At 44.4% G+C, this 20,705-nt stretch overlaps 12 protein-coding genes across 12 annotated transcripts; 7 read left to right on the top strand and 5 right to left on the bottom strand.

Moving 5' to 3' along the window:
- Nucleotides 1–140: 140 nt before the first annotated feature.
- On the top strand, nt 141–839 carry PICMEDRAFT_14160 (hypothetical protein). Its single transcript, XM_019160251.1, has 2 exons — nt 141–211; nt 320–839. Exons 1-2 carry the CDS (start codon nt 205–207, stop codon nt 595–597), a joined length of 285 nt encoding a protein of 94 aa, XP_019019733.1. The 5' UTR covers nt 141–204; the 3' UTR covers nt 598–839.
- Nucleotides 840–1,039: 200 nt separating this feature from the next.
- Nucleotides 1,040–1,579, bottom strand: PICMEDRAFT_21504 (hypothetical protein; the record flags this gene model as incomplete). The annotated part of the gene is made up of 2 exons (XM_019162208.1): nt 1,040–1,261; nt 1,298–1,579. Coding segments are annotated over 2 exons (504 nt in total), but the record flags the coding sequence as incomplete, so codon positions are not given.
- Nucleotides 1,580–2,266: 687 nt separating this feature from the next.
- PICMEDRAFT_14158 (hypothetical protein) lies at nt 2,267–3,472 on the top strand. The gene has a single exon (XM_019160250.1). It carries the CDS (start codon nt 2,759–2,761, stop codon nt 3,413–3,415), a length of 657 nt encoding a protein of 218 aa, XP_019019731.1. The 5' UTR covers nt 2,267–2,758; the 3' UTR covers nt 3,416–3,472.
- A 164-nt stretch (nt 3,473–3,636) lies between these two features.
- PICMEDRAFT_14157 (hypothetical protein) lies at nt 3,637–5,291 on the top strand. Its single transcript, XM_019160249.1, has one exon. It carries the CDS (start codon nt 3,812–3,814, stop codon nt 5,192–5,194), a length of 1,383 nt encoding a protein of 460 aa, XP_019019730.1. The 5' UTR covers nt 3,637–3,811; the 3' UTR covers nt 5,195–5,291.
- On the bottom strand, nt 5,253–5,863 carry PICMEDRAFT_84678 (hypothetical protein). Its single transcript, XM_019165010.1, has one exon. The coding sequence runs from the start codon at nt 5,669–5,671 to the stop codon at nt 5,351–5,353; it is 321 nt and encodes a 106-aa protein (XP_019019729.1). The 5' UTR covers nt 5,672–5,863; the 3' UTR covers nt 5,253–5,350.
- Nucleotides 5,864–5,924: 61 nt separating this feature from the next.
- PICMEDRAFT_14155 (hypothetical protein) lies at nt 5,925–7,321 on the bottom strand. Its single transcript, XM_019160248.1, has one exon. The coding sequence runs from the start codon at nt 7,243–7,245 to the stop codon at nt 6,055–6,057; it is 1,191 nt and encodes a 396-aa protein (XP_019019728.1). The 5' UTR covers nt 7,246–7,321; the 3' UTR covers nt 5,925–6,054.
- A 215-nt stretch (nt 7,322–7,536) lies between these two features.
- PICMEDRAFT_9145 (hypothetical protein) lies at nt 7,537–8,322 on the top strand (the record flags this gene model as incomplete). Its single annotated transcript, XM_019165070.1, has 1 exon — nt 7,537–8,322. The coding sequence occupies one exon, from the start codon at nt 7,537–7,539 to the stop codon at nt 8,320–8,322; it is 786 nt and encodes a 261-aa protein (XP_019019727.1).
- A 332-nt stretch (nt 8,323–8,654) lies between these two features.
- Nucleotides 8,655–9,887, top strand: PICMEDRAFT_20621 (hypothetical protein; the record flags this gene model as incomplete). The annotated part of the gene is made up of 2 exons (XM_019162167.1): nt 8,655–8,811; nt 8,956–9,887. Coding segments are annotated over 2 exons (1,089 nt in total), but the record flags the coding sequence as incomplete, so codon positions are not given.
- On the bottom strand, nt 9,733–11,906 carry PICMEDRAFT_14153 (hypothetical protein). Its single transcript, XM_019160247.1, has one exon. It carries the CDS (start codon nt 11,808–11,810, stop codon nt 10,143–10,145), a length of 1,668 nt encoding a protein of 555 aa, XP_019019725.1. The 5' UTR covers nt 11,811–11,906; the 3' UTR covers nt 9,733–10,142.
- A 255-nt stretch (nt 11,907–12,161) lies between these two features.
- Nucleotides 12,162–14,427, top strand: PICMEDRAFT_38384 (hypothetical protein; the record flags this gene model as incomplete). Its single annotated transcript, XM_019163106.1, has 1 exon — nt 12,162–14,427. A coding segment is annotated over exon 1 (2,157 nt), but the record flags the coding sequence as incomplete, so codon positions are not given.
- A 900-nt stretch (nt 14,428–15,327) lies between these two features.
- Nucleotides 15,328–17,139, bottom strand: PICMEDRAFT_30596 (hypothetical protein; the record flags this gene model as incomplete). The annotated part of the gene is made up of 1 exon (XM_019162643.1): nt 15,328–17,139. One exon carries the CDS (start codon nt 17,137–17,139, stop codon nt 15,328–15,330), a length of 1,812 nt encoding a protein of 603 aa, XP_019019723.1.
- An 874-nt stretch (nt 17,140–18,013) lies between these two features.
- On the top strand, nt 18,014–20,332 carry PICMEDRAFT_25204 (hypothetical protein; the record flags this gene model as incomplete). The annotated part of the gene is made up of 3 exons (XM_019162385.1): nt 18,014–19,178; nt 19,239–20,103; nt 20,185–20,332. Coding segments are annotated over 3 exons (2,178 nt in total), but the record flags the coding sequence as incomplete, so codon positions are not given.
- Between the last annotated feature and the right edge of the window lie 373 nt (nt 20,333–20,705).

Below are 20,705 nucleotides of genomic sequence, written 5' to 3'. Positions count from 1 at the left end.
CGCTTAGAAAAAAGGGCGGGGGACGATCGGCGAATTTTTGTTGTGCTCAGCTTCTTTTTGCTGGCAGTGAGGGGAGGAAGGGGAGAGGAGGACTACGAAAGGGAAGAACGTCTTTGAAAGAGCTGAGCATTAAAGATGAGCATGGTTGCTCTGAATGGGGCTTTTGACCTGGACCAGACACACGACACAGATATATTGCACAGCATGGCAGGTATGTGGTACCGCTGACGGTGGGGAGAGGATTTCTACGTCCAGGGAGCTGAAGTACTAACACATAGACACAAACACAACACATGATGATTGCAATCATTTTCCACAGAATCCGAGTTCAAACACGCACCATCAGTGTCGTTCGACGAGATCGACTACAGAAACGAGGTGGACCTGAAGAAGGCGCAGGAGTCGATGTTGAAGGAGCAGTTTGTGAAGATCGAGGTGGTTAAGATCGTCAGAAAGGCCTTGGAGAACTGTTTCAAGGTCAACGGTCCAAACGGATACGAGGACTGTCGGGAGATTGCTGACAAGTACATGGCGCTTCTTCCAGAGTCCAGGGCCCAAGGTTACTTGGGGTACCAAAGAAACGACCCAACGAAATAAGCCTTTTCGCCTCGGCAGCCCCAGCCCACACAACACCCGTGGCTGTCAAACATTCGATCGATCATTCCCACACACAATGCAACTCTGTTGCGTCCTCGTGCTGGAACACATCCATGGTTCCGTTCAGACCTTCTGAAACACAGCGCAGAGGTGACAATCTCTTCCACTTATTCTTAAATAATCGACACCATCCACACCGTCATCATCATTATTTATTACGTTTTTTTATATTTATACACAGCTTATATTACTTGATACTAATATAACGTACACCTTTATTACTCAAGCTGTGGGGTTTGCTGTAAGCTGCGGAAACGTGGAGCAGGAGATATTAAAATGGGGGTGAGTTCGGAGTAATAAAAAGGACAAAGCACAGGAGAAGAGATGTTTACAGGCAACATCTTTTCGAGACGTTGTCTCCTCGTTTGGCAACGTTGATATTCTTGTACTGCCACAGCAGAAAACCCGTGCCTGCTCCTATCATGCACGAGATGAAAACATAACCGTTAAAGTACATGAACAGTAGCATGATCACATGGTGGACAGACCATTCCATTGTGTCTCCGACGCAGAAGACGATGTGCTCGAAAATACTAGGGTAGAGGTAAACCTGGTCCCCAACCTCGACCGCCAAGTTCTGGTTCAACGCCCAAAACCAGTGGTGCTTCCACGTTTCAGTGAACGGAATCATCCACTCCACAAACATGTTGTTATTTTGTGTAAAATCGGTGTTGCGATAAGGCTCCTGGATCTGTTTCAAGGCCACACCGGCCCTCAGTAGTTGCACGACCTCTTTCTCCCTCAACTCTGCACAGTAGATTTTGTACTGGAAGAGTATTCTTCTCCACCAGTTGATGGTTATCAACAACGCAAAGACACCCACACAAGTGCCCCCAAATAAGGCCTTGGTGGAGGTCTTCCATTGGCTGGAAATGAAACAGACATCCTTTGAATACCAATTCCATAACATTGACATGGTACAGGTCATCTTCATTTCCATGGGAGCCGCCGAAGAGGCACTCCCTGTCATACCACCCATAGCCATGCTCATTGTGGCAGTCCCTCCCATATTCATACCAGACATGCCCGACATAGTCATGCTTTTGGTGGGTGTTGCTCCCGACATCTCCATACCCGACATGCTCATGACGGCCGCGGTAGTAGCCATGTTCATCACAGTGCCTCCGCTAGAGGTAGTGGTTGTGCCGGCCATGTCCATCCCGGACATATGCATCATCGTAGAGGATGTGCCAGTACCCATGTCCATTCCGGACATATGCATCATCGTAGAGGATGTGCCAGTACCCATGTCCATTCCTGACATGTCCATTCCCGACATGTTCATTTTGCTTTGAATACGAATAGTTTTTATAGTCCCTTCTGTGTACAATGAGAGGGAGGAAAGCAGGCTGGATGATCAAGCTGGAAACATCCAGCCACAACAAAAACCAAGCTCTTCCATGTACATCTCTAGGACGTTAAACTAATCAGCAGCAAACAGGATGCCTTAAATTGTGTTCGAACTAAAGGGCTGGCTGGAAAATTAAGAAAAGTGGGAAAATAGATAAAAGGAGTTGGGGGGACAATGATACTGGAAAATAAATCAGCAATAATTACCGAATTTCCTTAACACTCCACTGAACCCATGTACAACTTTCCAACTCCCTGTCCGTAACACTCAGCTTTCCTAGCAAAGACAGACCATATCTTGCGCAGTAGAGCATGGCGAGCAAATAACATGGTCTGGATCGGGAAGGAGAGCAAATTTCACTGCAACTTTATTATCTAAAGGGTCTCAGGAGGGAGCAGACATCACACTGATTTCTGGCGACAGGCAGCAGAACTCCCAGACGTGTCATGCAGTCTTTGGAGGTCAACGGGGGGATTTTTGTATGGTGGATGCAGTCTGTGCCAGATGGGGCAGCTTTCTGTGCCATGCACGGCGGGGGATGGTTGAGGTCGTGCAAAAAAGGCCGAGTTGTATATAATCTTGGCGGTTGCCGTCGTTGAGCTTGTGCTGGAATAAAGCATGGCAAGGGCATGTAGTGTTCCCAGAAGCTAGTGTAGTGGAGAGGTTAACTTACCATTGCTATACAGTTTGCGACAAACTATGCTAGATTCAGTCCCCGAAATTTTTCTTCCAGTGGAGGTGCAGGCAAAGATGGCCATGGGTGGCTCCGACCCCGCCTCTGCCCACAAATGCAAAATCTCGATGTTGTGGAACTGGTACACGATTGACTCGTGCTTTCTTGCACGCTCGTGGCATGTTACGTCCCGCGGAATGTTTGCAGGCACCTGCATAGGTGTGTTCTTCTGGGTCATGGCCTACTGCTGGTTTCACCGGTTTATCGTCGAGTACGACAACGCTATTGTCGACTACAAGCTAAAGAAGGCCAACGTCAGCGCCTGCGAATCTTGTTGCGGCGCTGGCGGGTGTGACGAGATTCTCAGCTCGGAAGAAAAGGGCTCTTCCGACGAGGAGACCAGCAGGGCTGCGGCGGTCGCACAAGGCGTGAAACGCCCTGGCTCCGACTTTTGGACGCCGCTGAAAAACACCTTCTCCCACAAGTGGTACCTTGCATGGATGAAGAAGGACGGCAATGCCATATACCCCAGTCCCGTCGAGCACGTTGGCCGCTCCGGGCTCTATCTCATGGAATGGACCGTCTCCTACCTCATCATGTTGATGTGGATGTACTACAACGGGTACCTGATCATCACCATGATTCTCGGTTACTTCTTTGGCCAGCTTTTCTTCAACTACACCCCTCTCACCGTCGTCCCGAGAAAGGATTACACCACTCCGTCCTGTTCTTAACTCGCCGGTTGTCCCTTTTTTCCGCTTCTTCGTAGTAAAGTTTGTATTTCCTGTCCCTATTTTTTTCAATTCTTTCCACTCTCTTTTGATACATAGCTATCAAGCTGCTACCGCTGTAAATCACTTTCCAGCCACCTTCGTCCCATCTGCAACACATCTCTGCCCAAAACATGTTTACGACGATCGGCCCGTTTTCCTGTTAAAAGATGCCAGAGCAGTGTAAAACTCACGGCATTTGTAGCGAAAAGGGAAGAAGCGAGCGTTGAAAATTTGAGAGGATTGGAGATCTGAAAGATTAAGAGAGACGTGGTGGTTGTGGAGAGAGAGCAGAAAGGTAAGAAGAAAACAGAGCACAGTTGGTACCGTTCCCGCAGGCTACGCAGCACAAACCAGAGAATGTTAGATATCTTGCAATTTATTGAAGAGAAGGGTGGTAACCCACAGGCGATTAAGGAGTCCCAAAAGAAGAGAGGTGCTTCTGTCGAGCTCGTTGATGAGATTATCAGCGAGTACAAGGAATGGGTCAGGTTGAGATTCGTTGCTGACGAACTCAACAAGAAGCTCAACAAGGTCCAGAAGGAGATTGGGTTGAAATTCAAGGCGAAGGAGGACGCATCCGAGCTACTCAAGGAGAAGGACACCATCATTGCGGAGAAGAAGGAGGCCATTGACAAGGAGCAAGAGGCCGACAAGCAACTCAGACAGAAGGTGTACTTGGTCGGTAACATTGTCCACGAATCCGTTGTTGTTTCCCAGGATGAAGAAAACAACGAGCTGGTCAAAACCTGGACCCCAGAGGGCTTGGAGTTTGAGAAGTTGACCGACGTTGCAACTGCCACCGGCAAGCCAGCTAAGTTGTCGCACCACGAAGTCTTGCTCAGATTGGACGGTTACGACCCAGAAAGAGGTGTCAAGATTGTTGGTCACAGAGGTTACTTTTTGAGACAGTACGGTGTTTTCCTCAACCAAGCTTTGATCAACTACGGCTTGTCGTTCTTGGCATCGAAGGGTTACACTCCATTGCAATCTCCTGTCATGATGAACAAGGACGTCATGGCCAAGACCGCCCAATTGTCCGAGTTCGACGAAGAACTATACAAGGTCACCGACGGCGATGATGAAAAGTACTTGATCGCCACCTCCGAGCAACCCATCTCCGCCTACCACTCCAACGAATGGTTTGAGTCTCCTGCAGAACAGCTACCAGTCCAATACGCAGGTTACTCCTCTTGTTTCAGAAGGGAAGCTGGCTCTCATGGTAAAGATGCTTGGGGTATCTTCAGAGTCCACGCTTTCGAGAAAATCGAGCAATTCTGCATCACTGAGCCGGACAAGTCATGGGAAATGTTCGACACCATGATCGCCAACTCCGAAGCCTTCTACCAATCCTTGGGCATTCCATACAGAGTCGTTGGTATTGTCTCCGGTGAATTGAACAACGCTGCTGCAAAGAAGTATGATTTGGAGGCTTGGTTTCCATTCCAAAAGGAGTTCAAAGAATTGGTCTCCTGCTCAAACTGTACCGACTATCAGTCAAGAAACTTGGAGATAAGATGTGGTGTGAAAACCCAAAACCAAAAGGAAAAGAAATACGTCCACTGCTTGAACTCTACTTTATGTGCTACCGAGCGTGCTCTTTGCTGTATCTTGGAAAACTATCAAACCGAAGATGGTTTGGTCATTCCAGAAGTATTGAGAAAGTATATCCCTGGTGAACCAGAATTCATTCCATTCGTAAAGGCATTGCCAAAGAACTCCACCTCCAACAAGAAGAAGTAGATGCGCTAGATCTTTACTGTAGTATCGTTACATGTATCTCCCCCTCCCCCCATTATATAGATATTTCTTCATCAGATAATACTTTAATAACTGCCGATTATTTTCTGATATCTCACAGCATGAAGCGCTCGCTGCCCCAATATCCTCTTCCCTAAACTATAAAGAGAATCGATCACACACTTTCGCAGATACTAGTACGTTGAGAGGATAGAACAATTCACCTATACATACAAAAGAAGCAATGTCTAACATATTTAAAGTGACAGTTATTGACAAAAGTTCTCTCTCCGGAAATGAGGGTGAAACACCCCGGTCGCCGAAAATCACCGAAGCCGTTAGCTTCTCCAAAGTGCAAAGTGAAACGGGCCGATCCAACGTAATTATTACCTCGGATGGGAGAGCTTTAAATAGAGAAACTTCTTCAAAAACAGACTCATATTTTGAGAAGTCAGTCATATCTCCACAATGCACCGTCATCAAAAGCGATGTTGAAAGTTCAATTCTAGAAAATAGTCAACTCGCAAACGAGCACGGAATGTTGTTGATAGATATCAAGAATGTTGAGGATGCTAATAAGGATAACAAAAAGAGCCCTGACGTCAGTGTTGACTGTATATCTTCAACGTGGCAGCCCGAATCTGTCACAGTTGATAAGTTTATTTTTCATGATTTAGATAAAGATACCACTACTATAAACAATGTTCTTATCGAGGGCTCATTGGACCACCTCGTGGGGCTTGAGAGCATCATACAACCGACAGAGGATATTGATCAAATCGAGAGACTGATAAATATCTTCAAGGAAAACAATGATGTATTATGCAAAAAGTTATTAAAAGGTACAAGTACAGATTGAGCATTTACATTATACTACTAATATTGACAGGCATTTCTTCTATTTGCGACGAATAATAATGTTCCAATTCATGCAAAGCTGCGACATCTTCTTCCGTGACGAAATTGATAGCAACACCTTTTCTACCAAAACGGCCTGAACGGCCAATTCTATGAATATAATTTTCACGATCAGTAGGCAAATCATAATTTATCACAAGAGAAACTTGCTGAACATCAATACCTCTTGCCCAGACGTCTGTAGACACGAGGACTCTTGAGTTACCCAATCTGAACTCGTTCATGATTTTATCTCTTTCGTCCTGTTTCATGTCACCATGCATCGAAACGACTGTGAAGTTGGCTCTTTTGAGCTCAGAGGTAAGCCAATCGACTTTCTTTTTGGTATTGCAGAAGATAACCGCCTGTGTGATTGTAAGAGAATCGTATAAATCACACAATGTATCAAACTTCCATTCCTCCTTTTCGACCTGGACAAAGTACTGTTTGATACCCTCTAAAGTTATTTCATCACGCTTCACCAATATCTTCACTGGATCACTCATGAACTTTTTAGTCATATTTAAGACTTCTTTTGGTAGTGTGGCGCTAACCACCACAACCTGAACCCCAGGTGGTAAATACCTGTATATGTCGTATATTTGGTCTTGAAATCCTTTTCCCAATAACTCATCTGCCTCGTCCAAAATGATCATCTTAATGCTTCGAGTGTTGATATTCCTCCTCTTAATCATGTCTAGAACTCTTCCCGGAGTTCCACTCACTATATGCTGCCCTTTCGAAAGTGCTTTGATATCGTCACCAACACTTTTACCACCAACACAAGCGTGTACTCGTATATTCATGAAATCACCCAAAGCCCGGATGACATTTTGGATTTGAGTAGCAAGCTCCCTAGTTGGTGATAAGACAATTGCTTGAGAGGATTTATTTGATGTGTCGACAACTTCCAACATTCCGATGGAGAACGTCGCAGTTTTACCTGTTCCAGATTGAGCTTGAGCTATCGTATCACGCCCGGATATAATCTGTGTGATTGCCCGAGATTGGATTGCTGACGGTAAACTAAATCCATAGCCATATACTCCTCTCAAAAGCGATTCTTTTAAGCCCATTGCCTCAAATGTTGAAGTGACAGGCATCTTTTTCGAAGTCTTAAACTTAAGTTCACTGTCTGCCTCTCTATTAAACTCCATCTTTGTTGTGAGGGTAAATGTGCTTTCTGGGATGGTAACGTACTTAGCGTTTGTAGGTTTGAGTATATCCTCTTGTGCAGAGTTTACCCGAAGAAACAACAGTTTTAATGAAAAAATCAAATAATCAAGAAACAAAAAAAAAAAAAGGTCAGATCGATCACGAAAAATTGTGAGCATCGTAAGAATTGAAGATAAAGAAAGATTGGGCCTGCGCTCGTGGTCTCGTCCTTAGAAGCTACCGGTAAAAATCAACTGCAAGCAATCCAATCACCACCCTAAAAGCTTGAAGCCATGTCTACAAGTGAAGCAATTCTAGTCCTCATTGGAGGAGGACATGCCTCGGGGAAGAAATCGGGAGCTAGAATTTTGGAGGAACAGCTAAAACTGAAGTTCAAAGATGAAAGCTTGAAGATAGTGATGAAGGATATGGAACAATATATGAGCATAGACCCAAAGAAGACTGGCTCCAGATCTCCTTATCAATTTAACTTCAGTGATACTAAAAATGATTTGGAAGTGTTGATGAACAGTGACTGTGACGTGATCATACTTTACGGCTTGTACGCACTATACGATGTTGAGATAGTCAGCATGGCCACAGTCAGGGTTTACATCGACTGCGATGCAGACGTACGGCTAGGAAGATGGATAAAACGTGATGTGCTAGCTGCTCATTCTGGGAAGGACAGGGGGACTCTTGAGCTTTTGAAGAAAGCGGAGAAGGATAAACTGGAAAAGTTGCTCGATTCTTATTTGACCTATTCAAGGTCTGAAATGAACACTTATATCCAGGACACCAAAGAAAGAGCCGATGTTATTTTACCGAAAGGGGCAGATATAGCAGGCTTTACGCTGATTATCGATGGACTGCAGTCGCTACTCATTCAAAAGCTTGAGGATTCGATGCACGCGGCCACCGAATTGCAGGGTCAAAGCGCAAGATCGTACAGCACTAGCAGTCTCAACAGGGAAACCGTGATACAGAACATCAAGATGTTGACTCCTGAACCTAGCGTGATGTCTCTCACCAATGACAACTTCTCGAACAAAAACCAGATATTCTACGATGCTAGCTAGCCTTCGCATTGTCAACTTAACCCTGCATACTGGTAGTATCATATGTTTGTATCAACTCTCTTTAATATTATTATCCTTCAATTTACCCTACTACCACGGATACCCGTTTCTTACTAACTTTTGACATTTTCGTTACAGATGCAGAACTGTATTCTGTTCCGCAACACTATCTTATAAAGTTTGCGACAATTATGTCATTTTCTCCACCCTTGGAATCGACCCTTCTCTTGTCCTGAATGACAGTCCATTGTCCGAGACAGTATATCATGCACTTCTCAATGTTGACCCTTGCAGTCCTTTCTCTCCAGAGCTCAGGCCTCTGTTCTCAAGACTACGTTTCGGCCCTCTACTATTCGGAATGGTCGTTTCCCAATCACGTGCCCGCTCAAATTCCAATGTCGCACGTCACTAACATCTATTTTGCTTTCTTTGATATAGATAAGGGGAAGAAGAACATTAAGTTGTCAAACGAGCTGTTGGATCTTTCCAGTGAGATTGATTTCAATACAACATGCCTAAGAGAGGACTGCGACGATTTGACTTACTTCAATGTCAGCGACAATGTCAACTCGGAATACTATAAATCCCTCCCATGGCTTGATGGTTACTTGGATGCTGCTAAAAGTCTGGTAGGGTCCGAATCCGGGATCAAGTCACAAGGTATTGTCGGGCAAATGCACCAACTGCGAGCGCTTAACGCGAGATTGAAGATCTCAATGTCTATTGGCGGGGCTAATACTGCGAAATCTTTCAGTTCTGTCACCGTCACGAAGAAGTCCACTAAGCAATTTGTGGCGAACATCGTTGCAAATGTCAATGCCCTAGGTTTCGATGGAGTAGACATCGACTGGGAATTCCCTAGTTCAGACCATGATACCAAGATGCTCACGTACATGCTAGAGTTGCTTAAGTATAAGCTCTCCCATACAGGTGAAGGCAGAGAGAAAATCATTTCGCTGGCAATACCGTTGGATTTAGACACCCTCAAGCATTTTGACTTCCGTATGCTCGACCAATATGTTGACTACTATAATCTCATGGGTTACGACATATCCGGAACGTGGAGTCATGTGGCGGGTTTTCAGTCACAGTTATATCCTGACAAAAATATTGCTGGAAGTACGATCTCAGTGGATAACACAGTCAAATACCTCGAACCTCTTGTCAACAAATCTAAGATTTTGCTAGGGATGCCTGCCTATGGTGTATCCTTCAATGCCGATAATTTGTATAAAAATTTCAATGACTGTGCCCCAATCGAGGATAAAAACATAACCGACAACCAGGATAAAGATGACAAATGTATCATAGATTATATTCACTTACCCCCTAAAGGATATGTTGAGGTATCTGACACTGAAATCGGAGCCGCTTACGCACATAGTGCTCCCGGCCAGCCTGAGGGCATTGTGGTATATGATACTCCGGCAATCTCAAGATTGAAGGCACAGTATGTTGAAAAAAATGGCCTTGGAGGTGGTATGTGGTGGGATTCAAAGGGTGACACGCTCATCTCAAATGCAACAAGATCGTTGGTGTACAACTTTGTTGACGAGTTGGGTGGAATCTATAAGCTTTCAAATCAAATGGTTCCTTTTAACTACAACGGTACATTAGAAAATGGTATCGTCTCCACCGAAGTCCACGATGGTGATTTCGAGAGTAACCTTTCAAGCAGAACGGCAGCAAATTTGATGCTTACTTACTACGCCCTCTTTTTATACTGCTTCATCTTAGTGGTATAATCATATATGGTGTATATGTGTTTATTAGTTTATATTAAACACTGGGTTTATTATACATTAAAATACGTTCTTTATTTAATCAGCTTGGTCCCAATTTCCAGGCTTAGGTTGTTTTGGCATAGCAGGTCCACCTGCTTTCTTGGCAACAATGATTTGGTCGACACTAAGAATTGTACAAACAGCTTCAGTTGCCAAATTTATAGCATTCTTTTTGCAAATAAAAGAGTCATATATTTTTTCCTTCTTGACATCCAAAAGACAATCGTTGACGTCATCTGATTCAATATCGATACCATACTTTAATGTCTCGTTGTCATTCTCATCGTGAGAAGCATATAATCTTGGTAATATCTCACTAGGGTCTAAGCCTGATGTTTCACATAGTAATCTTGGTAAAAATTCAAATGCTTCTGCGAATTTTTTGATACCCAATTGCAATAAACCAGGCGTTTTCTCACCATAGTTGGTTATTCTTTTAACGAGTTCTGATTCGGTAGAACCAGCGCCAGGTAAAAGTCTTGGATCCTTAAGTACAGATTTGATCGATGCAACACTGTCATCGATAGCACGTTCAATATCTTCCATGTTGTTTTGTGTGGCACCACGAATGACAATTGTAGACGTCAACGATGTTTCTTCGCTTTGCTTGAAGATGGTGACTCTATCAGAGCCAATTTCGGTACTCTCGACGACATCGATAGTACCCATTTCCTCAGGCATTGGGGCACCTAATCTAACCAGTGGTGTGGCACCGCAGATACGACATATACGTCTCAAGTCGAACTTGGATGGTACTTTCAAGACAAGCATATCGTATTTGTTAACAAAATGCAAAGCCAACTCACCAATACCTTGTCCGGCAACAATAACCTTAACGCCTGAATCGTGTATTTCTTTAATGACCTTGTGCAACTCGTCTTCTTCACCTTTACTGAAATTCATCATCTCATCAGCATTGTGTAAAAGAACAGTTCCCTTAGTTTCAGAAGCTGAGATATCAACTGGACAATTGAATACTGCAACTTTGGCAGTTTGTGTGATTTTCTTCAACTTTGATTCAGCTTCTCTTGGGAAAACCATACCTTTGATGACAAACGAATTTGCGAGAGAACCACCCATGATTTTCACAACACGTATGGAGTCCACGTTGAACGCCATTGGGTTACTTTTTGGAATCACATGTTGAACTGCTGTGGACACTAGCTCTGAGATAATAGATTCTTGGCCATATTGCTTGGACATAATGACAGGTTTAATAACTTTTAATAGCTCATCTTTATCTTGGAAATCATTAACTTGATCTATAACTAACTTTTCCAACTCTGTGATTGCAAACTTATTTGCCATTTTGTAACCTTGAATAATTTCAGTAGGAGTTAGGCCCAAGACCACCAATTTTTCTGCTAAGTGTAAAAGTTCTCCTCCTAGAACCAAGACAAAGTTTGTATTGTCACCCATTTCTTCTTCCTGTTGCTCAGAATGCATAACAAGCACCTTGACGGCAGGATGAACAATATCCAATTCTCTAATCATAGTAGCTGCATCATTAGTTATAAAGATCTTGCTCAAGTTGTTAACGATAATTTTGTTCTTACCACAAGGACCGATTGATGTAGAAATCATGGTTGAGATTTCACGACATGCTTGGATGTTTCTGTTAATTGCACCATCAGTGTTGGAATGAACTTGGTATCCTTGCTTGAACAGAGAGGCATTAGGGTTTCCAGGTAGTTTGAGAGACATTGTTGTATATTATGTGTCTTACTGGTTAGTAACTGTTGTCTGGTGATAGAACGTTCTTTGGACCTAGCTACTATATCTAACAGTTTTCGAGCTATTGCCACCGCCTTTGAAAAAAAAAGGACAAGAAAAAACGTCCATCGAAATCATGGAAGGAAGGAACCTGTAAACAGCGCGACATTTGATGGCACATAGAGGGTGTTGAACGGATCAGTGTCGTAATGCCGGATGTCTGTGTAAGAAGGAAGGCTTGGACGCATTGTGGACACAGAAGCAGAGATAAAAGTAACACTATTGTTCAATTCCTTATTCAGATAAGATGGTGGTGCAATCAATCAAAAATGAGATTATCAACTCAGCTGCAGACAGGAATAAGCGATATTCCAAAAACGGAGACCAGGATGTTGAGTACAGCTCAGCTTATGGTTCAGCCTCGGATATTAACTCACCAGATTATGATCCGATGATAGACATTATGGAATTGTTTGATAGTCCAACCGCTCTAGTTGATGTCAACCAACTTTTGAAATATACAAGTTCGTATGAAAGCCAGCTCCAAGCTGAAATACAAAAGAAAAGAACTGAATACAAGCAGATATTGATTGAATCTGGACCAGACCAGGGCATTGATGTTCTCGATGGGGAAGTGATGAAGCTATTGGACAGCTTTCAAAACATGAAAAGTTTAGCCGAGGTGACTGGTAATACGATCAACTCAATGACTGCAAATATAAAAACTTTAGACCAATCGAAAAAGAATTTGACGTTCACCATGACTACATTAAAACGTTTACAAATGCTAATCACCGCTTATGATAGATTGGAAAAACAGCTGGAGAAACAAAAACAGGTGAAGGACTATTCTGAAATTAAGCAACTGTTGGGTGCTGTTCTTGAATTGAATGAATACTTCCAGGATTTCAAGAGTATTGACGAGGTTAATCGCTTGAACAAATTGATTTCAGCAATGAAAAATCAAATTATCAACGATATTTTCAAAGACTTTGAGTCTGAGTTCAATGAAGAACTAAATAATGACAAACTAATTGACGCTTGCCATATTCTTGAGATATTGGGTGATGCATATAAGGAGCAACTACAAACATGGTATATAAACACAGCTTTGAAAGATATCACACAGATTTTCAGAAGTTCAGAGGAGGCAGGTTCCTTAGACAACTTGAGTAGAAGGTTTATTTACTTCCAGAACACACTAACCAATTTTGAAAGTAAGCATCTGAGTATGTTCCCCAAGTCGTGGCACATGAGCCTAAAATTAACAGAAAAGTTCTGTTCATATACCAAGAACGATTTAAAGGAAGTCTTAAGCAAAGAATCCAGAGTGAAGAACAGCGTAGATGTGAATATACTACTCAATTCACTCTCACAGACATTGGACTTTGAGTCTTTTCTTAATAAGAAGTTCAAATATTATAAAGATTTTGATGAACAGCTCAAAAATGCAGAACCGCCTTCGTTCACAAAATCAATATCTGATGTATTTGAGCCATATTTGAATATTTGGATTGATCATCAATCGTCAACCATAGAAAAAAAACTGATTGAATTCACAAACCCTTCACACATGTTTCAAAAGACCGGTGAAGGTATTGCCGACGATGATGCAAAGAGATCCGATGAATCGTTGAACGTTTTAGAAAGTGCTGCAGAACTTTTTCGAATCTACAGACAGATTTTATCACAGCTCTCTAAACTCACAACTGGTAAAGCATTGATTCGTTTGTCTAAAATATTCAGCAAGTATTTAATACAGTATCAGCATAAAATTTTAGACACAATACTACCAGACAGCAAATCTTTGGTATCAGTTGATTTGAAAAGCCAGCAAGAAGGGATTGATATTATCAGCCTTGTTTTGAACACTGCAGATTACTGCTCTCAGACGGTATTGCAATTAGAAGAAAAAATCAAAACATTGATTGAACCAAAAGAACTCAGCGCACAAGTTGAGTTTGAAGGTCCCAACAACGGTTTTTTACAACTGATAATCTACTGTATCAACCTTTTGTTTTACAAAATAGAAAATGACATTCAAATATCATGGAGAGAACTTTCAAACTTCAATTGGAAAGTATTGAATGAAGTTACGGGTGAATCGAGGTACTTGGGCAGTTTAAAGTCGATAATACGAGAAGATTGTCAATTAATTTTCAAAAAGATTAGTAAAATCATATACATCAGAAATTTAATCGACAAACTCCTTGAGATGCTACTAAAAAATATAATTCTCAATATTATCAAGCTCGAGCCAATAAGTGTCATAATGGCAGAACAATTTAAATTGGATTTGCAGGAATTGAAAAGTTTTATAAACATACTTCCGACTTTGACTGAAGGAGGAGATAGAATTTTATCATCCACTAGTTTCAAGTCCAATATCAACACTAAATTCAAAAATATTGACAACCTAATGAAAGTCCTTATGGTCCCCAGTAAACCAATGGATGCGTTTATTAACAGCTACTTCTCAATTATTGGTGATTCTAGCTTTTCTAATTTTATGAAAGTTCTTCAGCTAAAGGGTGTGTTGAAAACGGAAGCTACTGAAAAGGACAAATTTAGATATATGGATATGTTCAAACTTCAATTAGGCTCCTTTGAAGAAACTAACAACGATGTTAATGGTCAGTTGAAAGAGAGTAACGATTATCTAGAGAAATTGAATGTAACTAGCACAACTACTACAATCAGAAAGACTCATGGCCATACTAAAAGTAACTCAAGATCTATTTATCTGCCTAGCACTGTTACAGGCACTTCAAGCAACTCCACCAGTTCTAATTTCGGCAGCACGGTTGAATCTGACGCCACTTCACCGGTACCCCCAGAGCCACCTGTTCCAGTTAACTCTGGTGGGTCTCCTAATATTGGAGCCGATGGAACTTCAAGCAAGGGTAACTTTGGATTTTTTAACGGTCCTAAAATTGATACAAATACCTTACTCAACACGAAGGATAATTTAGAGAAAAATTTTGCCAAATCATTCTCTGAAAGCAAGGGTACCTTCAATGAAAACTTTAGGAAGTTTTTTAAAAGAGGAGAATGATGTTATGTATGATAGTATAAAGTTAATGATTGTTCTTTAATCAATTTAAAATTGGAATTATGAATCGTAGAAATTATAAAAAGGAATTGGTGATCTTTAAGATGAACTGAAAACACAATAAAAGTACGTCAAATCAAAATGAGATGTAGAAAAAAAGAGAAATGGAATGTATGGAGCGGTTGGCACTAAAATTGAATAAACTAGAAAAGAAACAAGCTTAAATAGAAGAAAGGGAAGGAGTGACATGCAAAACAAAGACGAATACAAAGACAAAGGCCAGTAAATTGAAGAAACTCTATTCATACCTGTCTGTTAGGTAACCATTTAATTATTGTCACCAAGTTCAGAACGGTCTAAGGTCTTTTTCTTATTTTTCCTTCGAAATCTCCATATGATATGCTTGTACATGAGGCGGAAACAGGGATTCTCTTATTTTTTTTAATAAAACTTCCCTTAATGCTTACCACCAGTTCTCTTGTGTCTCAATTCATTTTCTTTCTTTTCGAACTCTGCATCGAAATATAAGAATTCATCTAAACCTTTTCCGGCTGGAACCATTGGAAAGACAGGAACCTTCTTCTCTACAACAACTTCCAACAAAACTGGTCCTTCGGTATTTAGCCATTCGTTAATACCGCTAACCATGTCTTCTTGCTTGGTGATACGCACACCTTTAATTTGCATGGCTTCTGCCAATTTCATGAAATCAGGGTTCGACTGATGTGTGTGGGAGTATCTGTGTTTGTAGAAAAGGGATTGCCATTGGGTAACCATACCTTGTTCTTCATTGTTCAGAACACAAACCTTGACTGGAGCGTTTGCTTGGACGGCAGATGACAATTCACTTAAAGTCATGCTGAACGAAGCATCACCATCGATGTCAATGACTAAGGCGTCAGGCTTTGCAACTTGAGCACCGATAGCTGATGGTAAACCAAAACCCATGGTACCTAAACCACCAGATGTGATGAAAGTACGAGGCTTTGTCCACGTGAAGTGCTGAGCAGCCCACATTTGATGCTGGCCAACACCGGTTGTGACAATAACTGGCTTTCCAGTGGCGGCTGCTTGTTTGGAAATTTCTTGAATCAAGGTCTGGGGCTTAATCAGGCCACCTGGGGTTTCCTTTTGGTAGGAATATGGGTATTTCTCCTTCCATTCATCAATGAGCTTGAACCAAGCAGGACGTTCCTTAACGCTGGTGACCAAGTCATTGAACAGCTCCAAGTTTTCGGTCAAGTCACCTTCGACAGCTTCAGTCGCCTCGACAACCTTGTTGATGTTCTTCGGAGAAATTTCAAAATGAATAATACCACCTCTACCTTCCTGGGCGGCCAGCTTGGCTTGAGGAGCAAACTTGCTGATGTTACCGGTGACTCTGTCGTCGAATCTGGCACCCAAGGCGATGATCAGATCGGCGTTCTGGATCGCCAGGTTGGCGACACCGGAACCGTGCATGCCCAACATGTCCAACGACTTGTAGTCGTTCTGGTCAAAGGCACCCAGACCCTGAAGGGTGGTGGTGACGGGTATGCAGGCCTTGTCTGCCAACTCCTTAAGTCTTTTTGGACCGTCGTCTGAGTTCAGGACACCTGCGCCGGCGTATATAATTGGTCTTTGGGCCTTGCTGAGCAGCTTTGCAGAGCGCTCTATGCACTCGATTGTGTACTGTGTCAGTTCCTTCTGGGAGAGCATGGAGACGGTTTTCTTTGGAATGGTAGAGGAGATTGGGATCGCCGTTTTGAGGACGGCAGCAGTGACGTCCTTAGGTAGGTCGACCAAGACAGGGCCGGGTCTGCCCGTAGTGGCAATTTCGAAGGCCTCGTTGATTCTTCTAGGCAGCTCCGCAACGTTCTTCACCATCACATTCCACTTTGTACAGGATCTGGAGATACCGACAACGTCGGCCTCCTGGAAGGAATCGGTACCGATGGCGCTCGTTGGGACCTGTCCGGTGAAGACGACCATGGGGATACCGTCTGCTAGGGCGTCGGCCATCGGCGTGATGACGTTGGTGGCACCTGGTCCTGAGGTGACCAAGACGACGCCGGGCTTGCCGCTCGCTCTGGCGTAGCCCTCGGCCATGTGGCCGGCACCTTGCTCGTGTCGAGGAAGAACAAAGTTGAATTTGCTGGAGTTGTAGATGGCGTCGTAGACGGGCAGGATGGCACCACCCGGGTACCCGAAGACGGTGTCGACGTTGTGGCGCTCCATCATCTCGTGGAAGATCTCGCCACCGGTCTTGCCGATCAAGGACGAGTCCATCTCGTAGCCGTCGCCGGCGGCCTTGCCGCCCGAGGCGGCTGCCGCCTCGACGTCCTGGTTGAACGCCGGCGCAGGAGCCTCTCTGACGATGTTCGACGTGGACGAACGGCAACGCAGGAACGTCGTCGTCGCCGTCGTCGCCGTCGTCTTTGCCGACGTCCTCGACTTCACAAACGCACTTCTGGCGCTGGCACTGCTTCTGGCCTGCATGCGGCAGGCCGATCTGGCGATGTTTCTGGAAAGCATGTTTGTGTTCTCACTCTGTGTATATATCGCTTCCGAGCTTGCTGTGTGGAAGAGTCTGCGGAGATTTTTCAGACGAAGCAGACAAAGATGTTCTGAGATCAAGGTCAACAACGAGATAAGCCTTTGCCGGTCGAGAGAGAAGCGGGAAAGAGCAGGCACCGAAAAAAAAAAGACAACCAGAACCTTGCCGAGCTCAAGAAGGGGAACAGCTCCACATTAATACGACACCGCCGGCCAATCTGCACAAACCTGGGGTCCCCGGTCCAGATAATAGTCACAGCATCGCAGATGCCATTCTCCCTGCCTCTCTCCCTGCCTCCTCGTAGAGTCATCCGCCCCCCGGCAGCTGAAAAATTTTGGTGAAAATTTGGCAACCTTCCGGTAACGGCGTTTGCAGCCGGTGTGGCGGTGCGCCCGGAAAACACGGTGGGCGCGGCGCGCATGTGTGGCGCAGCAAGGTCGATCGTCCCTTTTTTGAATTTTTTGGAACATGAATGGCACGGGGTGGCAACAGATGGAGGCTCGGAAGAAGCAGAAGAGCAGAGAAGAGCAGAGAAGAAGAAGAAAGAAGGGAAGAAGGAAGGAAAAAAGGTAAAGGGTGGAAGGAATTGGCCTCGGAAGGACAAGCATGACGGAGGAGGTGCTGTACAAGAACACAGGCACGCTCAAGATTGGAGACGTGCACCGGTTTGTGGTGACGTACACGCCGACGGACATCAACAAGGAGATTGGGACGCACCTGTACGTGAAGGTGAAGAACATCGAGAACGTGTTGATGAACTCGGTGCTATTGACAGGCCCGTACATTATGTACTGCGACATCCGGAGCGCGGCGTACGACCACAATGTGCCGTGCTTTGTGTCGGACGACCAGCCTGCGTACGACCCGAACATGATCCCCGGACAGTCGCTGGTGCAGCGGCTCACGTTGAACAGGCTCCAGGCGAAGTACGTGTGGGTGGTGGACGTTGTTTCGCAGATCATCTTCAGCACGACCGCGAGCACAGGCTTCGAGATCTTGCTGGCCCGGGACGAGCAGAGCTTGCACCGGAACTACTCGTGCCTCCGCAACTCCAACTACAGCCCCTCGACGCTCAACATCCAGCACCTCACGACGGCCGACATCTGGAACAGGCCGCCCCGCTCGATCTGCGACCCGATCCACTTGGTGATCCTGGTGCACGGCTTGCACTCAAACTCGACGGCAGACATGTTCTACATGAAGGACCGCCTCGAGGGCATGGCCGACAAGACGGGCGAGAACCTCGTCATCCGGGCCTACTCGGGCAACGTCTGCAAGACCGAGCGGGGGATCAAGTACCTCGGCCGCCGTCTGGCTGAGTACATTGTCAAGGACTCGCTGGAGGGCCTCAACGGCATGGTCGAGAAGATCTCCTTCATCAGCCACTCCTTGGGCGGCCCCGTGCAGACCTTCGCCATCTCCTACATCAACTTCAACTATCCGGACTTTTTCGAGAGGATCAAGCCGGAGAATTTCATCGCCATGGCCTCGCCGATGTTGGGCATCTCCAACGAGAACCCAACTTATGTCAAGGTCTTCTTGAAGTTCGGCATTGTCGGCAAGACCGGCCAGGACTTGAACTTGGATGGCGCACAGCCCATGCTCTTGTTGTTGCCCTCGGAGCCGACGAGGAAGATCTTGAAGGCCTTCAAGAGGAGAACCGTCTACGCCAACGTGTTGAACGACGGTATCGTGCCCCTACGTACGAGCGCATTACTATACTTAGACTGGAAAGGCTTGACCAAGGTTTACGAAACGCTCAAAAACAACGGTACCAACTTACCGAAAAACGAAAATGCCGAAGACCCAAACAGACAACATCACACAGCAGCGAAGAAAAGTAGCAGCGGCAGCAGTAGTAGTACTGGCTATGTTGCCGACAAAGCAGCAGAGATCCCTGTTGACATGAATAATGATACCATGGATTCTACGGATGGTGATCGAACTTTCGTGGATTCGATAAAGAGCAGGATCCAGTCCACCATCGGCTTTTGTTTGCCAAGCATCCAAGCCTCAAAAACAACTAATAAGTATAGCTATTTCCAAACAACAGACATGGAGGTCTCTGACAGCGAGGCCACCAACGATAACACCAGCACGGGGATGGATTCTGCAAATGAAGCCCTTCCTTCCATCCCCAAGTCATCTGCCCTTTCTTCAATTAAGAGAGTGCTTCTCCCTCCGACACCCTCAAGTAAGTACATCAATGACCCGAAAAGCAGGTACGATGTCATTTTGCATGATAAGATCTATACGCCAGATATGATACCCAAGCGCCATACCACTTTGTCTAAGAATGTAATTCTATCCCAACTGGAACAGAAGAAGAAACATAGATACTTGGAGGAAACCATTGCACGAAGGTGGCATCAAGGTATGTCGTGGAGGAAAGTTTTAGTATATTTACAGCCTGATGCCCACAACAACATGGTAGTCAGGCGCCGGTTTGCGAATGCCTACGGATGGCAGGTGATAGACCACATGGTGGAAGAGCATTTTTCCAAAAAATGTTGCATGGGGGAAGATTTGTCCTCATGGAAAATTAAGAAATCCGATTGCAATCTAATCGACTTGGATGAAGAAGAGTCAAGGGACCTGAACGTGAAACTTGGCCAGGTCATGAATAAAGAGTATAGAAAAGAGTCCAAGCGACATCACATCAATTCCCCAGACCTCTCTGTGCCTGAAAGGGTCAAGTTGAAAGACTTATCTCACCAAAATGGAGTTGCCGACTCCGTGTCAATTCCAGTGTCAAACGTTTCCAATATAGACAACAGCATTGATTCTGACTCCAACACTTCTGATCTCGATAATGATTCAGCCAACAATGGTGCCTGGCTCAATGAGGAAGCCAGTGGCTACTACGATGGGCCTACAGGTTTGCTCAACTCGGTAAATGAAGGAGTCGCTGCTTGGAAAGAAAGCGTTTTAAGTGGGGCCACTGGGAGTGGTCCCATGGAACAGTCCAATGCTGAGATGCAGGGAATGAATGAAGTGGGAGAAATGAACGCATATATATAATGTTTGTTACAGTAACCATAAAGCAGACTTTCCCCTAGAGCGTGTCTGTGCGTCCAAAATCGAATAGTAGCTAGCTAGTCGGAAATAAATTATTTCTCGCTCGCCGTCGATTGATGGTGATGAATTTTGTGTTACATAAACGAGCTGGCTCACATTCTTCAGCTGTTTTCTGTAATCACTTTGATACTGTCTACGCTGTTAGAGAGAACAAGAGCAACTGGAAGGACTTGGATAGCAAAAAAGAAAAATGTCAGAATCAGAAGCACATTCAGACACT

This window comes from Pichia membranifaciens (genome assembly GCF_001661235.1).
Source record: "Pichia membranifaciens NRRL Y-2026 unplaced genomic scaffold PICMEscaffold_1, whole genome shotgun sequence".
Taxonomy (NCBI): domain Eukaryota; kingdom Fungi; phylum Ascomycota; class Pichiomycetes; order Pichiales; family Pichiaceae; genus Pichia; species Pichia membranifaciens.
The sequence above is the reverse complement of the archived record's forward strand: the minus strand, read 5'-3'. Positions and strand labels throughout refer to the sequence as shown.